Raw genomic sequence first — 10,430 nt, 5'->3', positions numbered from 1 at the left:
TGCTCATTTGCATGTTTCAGCTTCACTCCCTTTTTAAAGAGATGGGAGGTGGTGGAGGGGTGAGGTTAGGGGGAGGAGAGGAGCCGAGTGACTGAGGGGCACGTGGAGTGTGTGTGTGTGTGTGTGTGTATTTTTTCCAGGGTCGGCGGTCAGGGATCTGTGGTGTATTTACACGCAGTAACCTGTAGGCGTCACTGTAGCCCTATGCTCAGCAGAGTGAGTGAGCATGACGTCATCTTGGGGGCGGGGGATATTATTATTTTCAAAATGGCGCTGGGGAGCATCCGGATAAATCCGACGGGGTTTAATTAAATTTCTTCCAGCGGCGGCGCCGAGCTCCACGTCAGGGTCGAAGATTCTACATTCAGACAGCAGACATGGAGGCCGTCCGCCCGCTGTACTGAGGTGACACCGGAAAATGGTTGCTTGTTGCTCGGAGAAGGAGTGCGGAGCTCGGCCGAGTGGCCGGCGGGAGTCCAGACCCGCAGCCGAGGCTCGTCTGGCGGCCTGAGCGGCGATGGCAGCTCCGGGGCCGTCTGGAGGAGCGCTCACAGTCGACCTGAATGAGAACGTGGGAGCTCCGGAGGTCGGGAAGGCTCGTGTTTTTGTGGCCGCTAACGGCTCCGTCGTGCTGAATCTGGAGGAGCTTCTCCCCGGCCGCGGAGTGAACGGATTCACTGAGTCAGCCGGTCAGGAGGAGCGGAGGATGGCCGGGTGGGAAGGAGGAGAGGAGGAGGAGCAGGAGGGGCTCCGGGAGGGCGGAGGCGAAGGAGCCCCGGTGTGTATCCGGACTGCGGTCCCCGGTGTCCGGCTGCCGTGCTTAGACGAACACCGGCAGACTGCAGACTGCTGCAACATGACCAACGGACAGTCCGACTGCTCTACTGCCGGTCCCTTACCGGACCGGACACACCTGAAAGTAGCCAACGGTGGGTTCCATATCAGCACCGACAGAGACACAGACTGTTTCCCCGAATCCATTCTGTACGACCTGGAGCCGAGGCCAGACTCTGACGCTGGTCCCCGGTTCGGGTCTTTGTCCTGTCGGGACCCGGAGGAGGATGCACCAGCAGCGGCCGAGCTCTCCGCCTCCTCTTGCAGCCCGCTGTCCGAACCCAGCACCGGGGCGGATGACGAGGCCTTCCCCGGGGTCACTTTACCCACCAGACCGCAGACTTTGAGGACGAACCCCAATCTGGTGGTTTCCCTCAGCTGCGATGCCACCCCGCTGTCCCCGAACGACGATGGGGGCTTTTATTTTTTAGACGAGGACATGCAGGACTTCCGGCATGTTTTGGAAGCAGGTCGCAGGCAAAGTGCCCCAGACAACCTGCCAGACCTGACCGGACAGACGGACGGATCGGAACCAAAGATGATGCCAAAGAGGTTCGGCCTCGCAGAGTTCTTCACCAGGTAAAAGTTTTGTGGGTCAAATGATCTACTTACTGGGCAGGTGCAGGTCTAGCTTCGTGGGGTGGGGTATTAGTAAGGGGTCCGTGGGCATCATCCCCTCGGAAAAAAAATCAATAGCCTTTTTCCTGCATTCTAAGGCAGTCTCTGAAACTAGTCATAGTTTTAATACACAATTTTTATTTTAAACACCGTAAATCATTTGATTTGCTCTTTCCTTCATTGATAATTGATCTTTAAAATAATTTTATTCTGTCTCAAATATCAAGTGTGTATAAAAATAATACTAATAACAACCTTTTACTTAACCTGATAAAATCCCATTGAGATGGAGACCTCTTTTACAATGGTGACCTGGCTAAGAATGGCAGCAGCACACATAATGGACAGGTTAACATCATCAATAGAACATTAATAACAAATAAAATACGATCATCTTGGACATTGTGGAGTTGTAATGATGAATTTAAAGACACAAACATAAATCAGGGATAGATATACACACCGGTATAGATCCAGACCCATTAAACAGCCATACTATTGAGGTTTTGTACCAGTGTTCAGTATTGGAAGATGGATCAAATCCAGACCTGCCCCCAGTCTGCGAAACCTCCTCCACAAAAGTTGTGCGCAACAAACTTACTACACACATGCTTTTTGATTGTGACCATCAGAGGGTGCTGTGGAAGTGGTGACAAAAATGTGAATAAAAATTGTCCACACCTGAGTTCTTTGTTTTATATCATCTGGTGCAGAAGAATCCAGGGGTCTGTTCCATAAAACAAGATTAACAAATAAGACATGCTTATTTTGTTAGTCTGGTTTATAAGGTAGACTAACGAAATAAGCCTGTCTTATTTGGTAATCCTGTTTTTTTGGAGTGGGCCCCAGATCAGTTAACAGTTTCATTACCTGTTGTAGATTTTTCTTTGTTTTCACAGTTTAATTTGTCTTAGTTTTATGTTGGGGTATTTACTATTACAGTGAAAACTGACCATATTCCAAGTTTACACTTCAATGAATTTTGTGTTTAAAAGTGCATAAAATATTAGTATATCAAGGTAGAAATTAAAAAATTTTCTTCCCGCTCCCTGTGCCCTAGTCACTTCCCTCCCTTGCTTCAGAGGATTCGTTTACTTAAATGTTTTCTGATCATGGTCCTGGAAACGGACTCTCTGGTTGTTTGCTGTCATTGCGTTGAATTGATTAAAGTTATTTATTAAAACCTCTGCTTCCCTACTGGAAGTAAGAACCTTATTGCCAACATGACAGGCTAAAATGAGAGCTGGTAACATTCCTGAAGAAGTGCTGAGGAGGAAGTTAGGGCAGGCTGCACTTGTTATCCTGAACCTACGGAGGCATTTCTGCTGCCTGGCAGCTGTTTGTGTGTCTAGTTTGGGTCTGGACTTGGGGCTCCGGCAGCTGGTCTGAATATCATCTCGTCTCAGAGGAAATCCACACAGACGGAAGGGTTTCGGCGCTCTAACAGGCGGTTTGCTCTGAGCTCACACAAACTCGTTCAAATCATCTACACAACAACACACACACACCGACAGCACAGTTGTCTTCTGCAATGATATTTGTCATGTAACTGAATCCAACTCCAAGTCTGTCAAACCTGAAACAAGCTCCAACATACGAACCGCCAGGTTATTACAGTCCCTTCTCCTGCCACACACTCCTACCTTCTCTGGAGTAGCTGTTTCATTTATTTTTTGGAAGTGGTTTGTTGTGGTGTTATTAAAGGACATGTCTCACGTTTTTTTTAACATCCCAGTTAGATAGATAGATGGATAGATACTTTATTCACCATAAAAAAAACATAAAAATCAATATAAAATCAAGGAGTGTATTGACATGTAACTCCCCCTACCTCCATAAATGTAACTTTCTTAAAGCATTCTTAAATTAAATAACATTATTACAATTCACAATATTTCTGTCTGAGTTCCAGATTTTTGCAATCCTATTAGCCCAAAAATGTTTTTGAATATCAGTTCTATAAAAATGGAACAAATTGTGTTCATGACCTCTGCTACTTCTGTAAGGTTTCATACAATTGTTGCTGTTTAGTGTAATGAGACCATTCAGCACCTTAAAATACAATAACAGATCTGCTTTAGTGTGTCTGCATTGCAAGGATTCCAACTTCAAAAGTCTGAGTCTGTCTGGGTAAGAAAACCCTGTACAAACATTTAATCTACGAGTGAAATACTGCTGGACGGTACTGCTTCAGTGTTGTCTACATTTGTTTTCAACCTAGGTGACCATACACAATTGGAAGTTTCCAGGATAAGCTGAACATAACTTTTGTACAAAGATACATAAAACATATAATTGTGCCCCTTGAATGTGTTAAAAATATGTCTAATTACAAAATGAGCTTTTTGAATAATAGAATTACAGTGGTTTGAGAATTTCAAATTAGATTGTATAACAACCCCAACATCACAAATACTGTCAACATTATCAATAACGCAATTGTCCAAACAATTTTCGATCCATCTCAAGGCTGATCCCTGGAAACCATACCTGCCCAATTTATAAAGTAACTTTGAGTGTACAACTGAATCAAAACATTTAGAATAGTCCAAATATATAACATCTGTTTGCAAACCCTTGTCAAAATTTGAAGTACATTCTTCAAGACATTCCAGTAAATTAGTTACAGTCGACTTTTTAGGAAGGAACCCATGTTGATTTCTACAAATAACACCATTTTCAAACAAGTAAGTCAGCATTTGTTCACGAACTACTTTTTCAAGCACTTTGCATAACAGTTTGACTATCTTGGCAGTTTTGTACAAATTTCCAGAATTTGTTAATTTTACAAACATTAAACCTTAAACCATTTCAGAACAAGTGAGAGGTGAGAGATCAGTTTCAAGTTTTGTTCTGATTCCAGAAATGCACAGCACCCTTCCAGAAGTAGTCATCACAGTTTCCAACGCACAAGAACCGCTGATTTGGTCCACCTTCCATTATTGTGCAGCACACACTGATTTAAAAAAAAAAAACTCCACAAATTCATTGCATATCTGACATTAACCTTTAAATTTTCTCTGATATTCTTTTCTTTCAGAATTGAAGATTCTGAATTGGTACAAAATAATAGTGTCAGCAGTGTTGGTGGACTCTTGTCCTAAAAACAAACCTTGAAGGTGTTGCTGTCTGAGCACACAGTGTTGACGTCATGGAACTCCAGCTAATTAATGTTCAGCCAAACGTTCCTGACAAACTGTTGGACGCTTTTAGTCTCCAAACTCCCGCTTGTTGTTCCGCGGACGTCTGAACCCAGTGTGTGCTCTTACATTTCAGCTGTTCTGGATCTTTTCTGGCATCATCAGCATCTTTACCTTTTTACCTTTGATGTGTGTATTTGCCCTTTTTGTCAGCATGGCAACAAGACGAGCGGCACACACACACACACACACACACACCTCAGTGTTTTTGGGACACTGTCTTTGCGAGTTCTCCACATGTGGAGGGATGATATAGTTTGTGGTTTTCTCTTGTTCTTCTTTGTTCTTGCACTTCTCTTTTCTCTCTCGTCTGTTTCCGTTCCCTCCCTCCCTCCCTCCTTCCCTGTTTTTCTTCCCTCCCCCTGATCAGCAGAATCTTTGCTGATGTAAATCTGTCGAGCTGGCAGCTTTTTCTGCATCACATTAAAACTCTTTATTACTGCACTTTGTCTTCTTTCATTGCAGAATTTATTCCTGTTGGACTTTTGCATCTGTGATTTTAAAGGATAAGTTCTCTCTTTTTTTTTCTTTTAAACATTTGTTGTTTATCATTTCGGTGCGCTTTTGCAAGAAATTCTTTTTGTGAAAAACTGAGGACATTAACCTTACAGACTAAATAGTGCAGCATTCCCAGAGTTGCACATCCAGCGTACACTCAGAATAACTCTAATAACACACAGTTTTAAAATCACCACTAAAACTTAAAATCAACACTAAACATCAGCAAATATAGTCAGTTCTGTATATTTTGAATTTAATTTACTTATTTTTGTCGGTGCTGCATCGGTGTTGAGGCCCATTGATACTCAATGTTAAATGCTGATACTGATGGAGCCTCCTGTCTGCGCAGTGTGTCCATTTTGTCTGTCTTTGTGTCCATTTTCTGAAAACTTGCAGATCACGACAAAATGAAAAATACCACCGGAGCAGTGTAGCCAAACTTCAAATAATGCACAAAATTAAAGCAAAAGTCCACAAAGGAGACTGTTAACAATAGTGAAATAATTGTGTGTGTGTGTGTGTGTATATATATATGTAAAATCTTGTAAGTTGTAATGGTCGTAGAGCTCACCTCCTACGCTTTTGTTTCTCTTGCAGTAGAAAAATGAATACGTCTTTTTCGGCTGTCGCTGTGTTTGATGTCATCAGAAACTTTAGAGACTGCCTGTAGTGCCCTCTAGTGGACATTTTTCTTTGTATCCGTGCCAACATAAAGGACATGTGGGCGTATGTGAGCAGTAATGACTAAATCACATTAACAACTGATAGGTTTGCATATGTGAGCGGAGCATAAATCAGGCCACAATAGCTACAAATGTGGGTGACAAGCAGTTGGTGCTTGTTGCTTGATTTGCGCTCTCAGGGCTTGGCCAGCTCATGGTTACTTTGCATTAATGTGCATGATGTTAAGGGCCCCTTCACACATAGTGTGAAAGTGGTCGATTTGCACATGGAGTGCCCATAAAGCAGGAATTGTGTGCAAAACATGTAAAATCGTGGCTGCCTCATTTACCTGTTGCTACAACTATTTGCCCACATCACCGGGTGAAAGGCGGTGTGTGTTGTGTGAGCCCATTGAACCCTCTCACGGCAGGTGTCGGCCAAATTCCAGGTGACAAGCACGAACAACTAACACCGCTCACATGGCACTTAGAAAATGTGTGGCCATTCGTACGATCATCACAAAAACAGTCTGCAGACGATCACTGTCGAGGTGGATGTGAAATTTGTCTAAGTGCCCCATGAGTGTGGCTTTGCAAACGGACGCAGTGACACGCTGGTGTGTGCACTGAACTGACAGGAGGTGTGGCCGCTGACAGGAGCAGCTGTGGGGAGCTGTGCATCTGGACATCACAGCTGGGGACAGCTGTCCTGCTGTCCACAAGACACGTGTGTTGGGCAGGACATGCACACAGATGTGAACATACGAGCGCCCTGCTTCTCATTCATGTCATTTCATGATGTACGTCTGTGACCATGGGTCATCTACAGAGGAACAGATGGATATTTGTATTGTCCGCTTGGTAAGAGGGATTTAATACAGTGCGGTGTTTATATATGGTGTGTGATTTTATTTTTTAAATACATCCATGTCCTTCCTGATATCAGGCAGTTTCCTGTAGCTTTCACAGAACAGCGATGGTAGCTCAGTGGTAAAGTTTCTGACTGGGAATCAGAGCTTTTGGAAAGTGTGGGTTCGAACCCTGTGGATGGCATGTAATTTAAATTTTATATTTTTTTATTTTTACAGCAGCTGCGTGATGTGGTTACACCATTGGCACGATGTTTCATGGTTCGCTCATATGAGCTGTTATGATGTGAGTTGTCCTGAGATGTACATATTATATCACAGAGAGTGAGTTGCAGCCTGTACAGTCCTTATTAACGGATGCCTCACCCGAGGTGAATGAGGATGGTTGAGTGCATATCGGTCAAAAACACCATGAACAAGTGCTCAACCTGGCTCAAGATGTCTGCCATGCTGTTGCAGGTATTCATGTATTGTGTGTGTGTGTGTGTGCCTCCATGTATGATATTTCCATTTGTAGTGCTGTGCCTTCATCCTCACTTTCAGGCTGACCTGCTCTGGCACTCTTCATTGCCTTCTTCTCTCCCTTCCATTGATCCTTGAGTTCCTTCTGTATTGTTTTTGCAGTGTGGTAGGAGTAAGAGGAGATCATGGAATCATCAATTGCAATCTCATCACCAATTTCTTCTCCATACTCTGACTCTTCTACAGTCTAAGTTTCTGTCATTTGGACATCAGGCAGCCTATGCTCAGGTCTGTAGAGCATACCAAGCTAGAAGATCCCTTCTGTGGCACAATCTGTATTCTGCAGTTGCCATCTACTTCATAGTATTTTCGGAGTCCGACTGCCAAGTAGTGAGATCTGTATGACTGAGCATTGTCCACCCCATATTCTTCAAGGTACTTTCGGAATTCATTCCTCAGACCTGTAATGAAGAAAACAGCTCCATGTCTGAAAAGAGGCTCTTCTATCTGAGATACCAGCTTATTCAGTGCAGCATCATATGGACTTGTGTCAGTGCTTGACTTGACCTGTATTTGAGCATGTCTGGTCAAGTAGGAGCTCATGCAGATTCTCTGGTACCGAAAGTCCTCTGCCACCATGTCCATGCATTTGTTGTCAGAACCACGGATTTTGCGTAGCATATCTTCATCTCCTAGTTCATTTGCTTTATTCCAGACTGAATTTTGTCTGTCTAATGTTGAAACCAAAAGGAGGGATCTATCAATCAATTTCAATCAATCAATTTTTTTTTTATATAGCGCCAAATCACAACAAACAGTTGCCCCAAGGCGCTTTATATTGTAAGGCAAGGCCATACAATAATGATGTAAAACCCCAACGGTCAAAACGACCCCCTGTGAGCAAGCACTTGGCTACAGTGGGAAGGAAAAACTCCCTTTTAACAGGAAGAAACCTCCAGCAGAACCAGGCTCAGGGAGGGGCAGTCTTCTGCTGGGACTGGTTGGGGCTGAGGGAGAGAACCAGGAAAAAGACATGCTGTGGAGGGGAGCAGAGATCGATCACTAATGATTAAATGCAGAGTGGTGCATACAGAGCAAAAAGAGAAAGAAACAGTGCATCATGGGAACCCCCCAGCAGTCTACGTCTATAGCAGCATAACTAAGGGATGGTTCAGGGTCACCTGATCCAGCCCTAACTATAAGCTTTAGCAAAAAGGAAAGTTTTAAGCCTAATCTTAAAAGTAGAGAGGGTGTCTGTCTCCCTGATCTGAATTGGGAGCTGGTTCCACAGGAGAGGAGCCTGAAAGCTGAAGGCTCTGCCTCCCATTCTACTCTTACAAACCCTAGGAACTACAAGTAAGCCTGCAGTCTGAGAGCGAAGTGCTCTATTGGGGTGATATGGTACTACGAGGTCCCTAAGATAAGATGGGACCTGATTATTCAAAACCTTATAAGTAAGAAGAAGAATTTTAAATTCTATTCTAGAATTAACAGGAAGCCAATGAAGAGAGGCCAATATGGGTGAGATATGCTCTCTCCTTCTAGTCCCCGTCAGCACTCTAGCTGCAGCATTTTGAATTAACTGAAGGCTTTTTAGGGAACTTTTAGGACAACCTGATAATAATGAATTACAATAGTCCAGCCTAGAGGAAATAAATGCATGAATTAGTTTTTCAGCATCACTCTGAGACAAGACCTTTCTGATTTTAGAGATATTGCGTAAATGCAAAAAAGCAGTCCTACATATTTGTTTAATATGCACTTTGAATGACATATCCTGATCAAAATGACTCCAAGATTTCTCACAGTATTACTAGAGGTCAGGGTAATGCCATCCAGAGTAAGGATCTGGTTAGACACCATGTTTCTAAGATTTGTGGGGCCAAGAACAATAACTTCAGTTTTATCTGAGTTTAAAAGCAGGAAATTAGAGGTCATCCATGTCTTTATGTCTGTAAGACAATCCTGCAGTTTAGCTAATTGGTGTGTGTCCTCTGGCTTCATGGATAGATAAAGCTGGGTATCATCTGCGTAACAATGAAAATTTAAGCAATACCGTCTAATAATACTGCCTAAGGGAAGCATATATAAAGTGAATAAAATTGGTCCTAGCACAGAACCTTGTGGAACTCCATAATTAACTTTAGTCTGTGAAGAAGATTCCCCATTTACATGAACAAATTGTAATCTATTAGACAAATATGATTCAAACCACCGCAGCGCAGTGCCTTTAATACCTATGGCATGCTCTAATCTCTGTAATAAAATTTTATGGTCAACAGTATCAAAAGCAGCACTGAGGTCTAACAGAACAAGCACAGAGATGAGTCCACTGTCCGAGGCCATAAGAAGATCATTTGTAACCTTCACTAATGCTGTTTCTGTACTATGATGAATTCTAAAACCTGACTGAAACTCTTCAAATAGACCATTCCTCTGCAGATGATCAGTTAGCTGTTTTACAACTACCCTTTCAAGAATTTTTGAGAGAAAAGGAAGGTTGGAGATTGGCCTATAATTAGCTAAGATAGCTGGGTCAAGTGATGGCTTTTTAAGTAATGGTTTAATTACTGCCACCTTAAAAGCCTGTGGTACATAGCCAACTAACAAAGATAGATTGATCATATTTAAGATCGAAGCATTAAATAATGGTAGGGCTTCCTTGAGCAGCCTGGTAGGAATGGGGTCTAATAAACATGTTGATGGTTTGGATGAAGTAACTAATGAAAATAACTCAGACAGAACAATCGGAGAGAAAGAGTCTAACCAAATACCGGCATCACTGAAAGCAGCCAAAGATAACGATACGTCTTTGGGATGGTTATGAGTAATTTTTTCTCTAATAGTTAAAATTTTGTTAGCAAAGAAAGTCATGAACTCATTACTAGTTAAAGATAATGGAATACTCAGCTCAATAGAGCTCTGACTCTTTGTCAGCCTGGCTACAGTGCTGAAAAGAAACCTGGGGTTGTTCTTATTTTCTTCAATTAGTGATGAGTAGAAAGATGTCCTAGCTTTACGGAGGGCTTTTTTATAGAGCAACAGACTCTTTTTCCAGGCTAAGTGAAGATCTTCTAAATTAGTGAGACGCCATTTCCTCTCCAACTTACGGGTTATCTGCTTTAAGCTACGAGTTTGAGAGTTATACCATGGAGTCAGACACTTCTGATTTAAAGCTCTCTTTTTCAGAGGAGCTACAGCATCCAAAGTTGTCTTCAATGAGGATGTAAAACTATTGACGAGATACTCTATCTCCCTTACAGAGCCTAGGTAGCCACTCTGCA

General features: G+C 42.8%; 1 protein-coding gene across 2 annotated transcripts in view; it reads left to right on the top strand.

The window, feature by feature from the left end:
• The first annotated feature begins 228 nt into the window (after positions 1-228).
• The window catches only part of tbc1d12a (TBC1 domain family, member 12a), a 51,643-nt gene continuing 41,441 nt past the window's right edge, over positions 229-10,430 (top strand). For both annotated transcript variants that reach the window (XR_004564467.1, XM_034184787.1), the window contains exon 1: positions 229-1,413. Coding sequence is in view for 1 of the 2 variants with exons in the window: in XM_034184787.1 (XP_034040678.1) it covers positions 518-1,413 (896 nt within the window). In the remaining variant the exon portion in view is untranslated. The remainder of the gene's footprint in view (positions 1,414-10,430) is intronic.

Source organism: Thalassophryne amazonica, chromosome 13 (assembly GCF_902500255.1).
Source record: "Thalassophryne amazonica chromosome 13, fThaAma1.1, whole genome shotgun sequence".
NCBI lineage: Eukaryota > Metazoa > Chordata > Actinopteri > Batrachoidiformes > Batrachoididae > Thalassophryne > Thalassophryne amazonica.
This window is presented reverse-complemented; position numbering and strand designations above follow the sequence as displayed.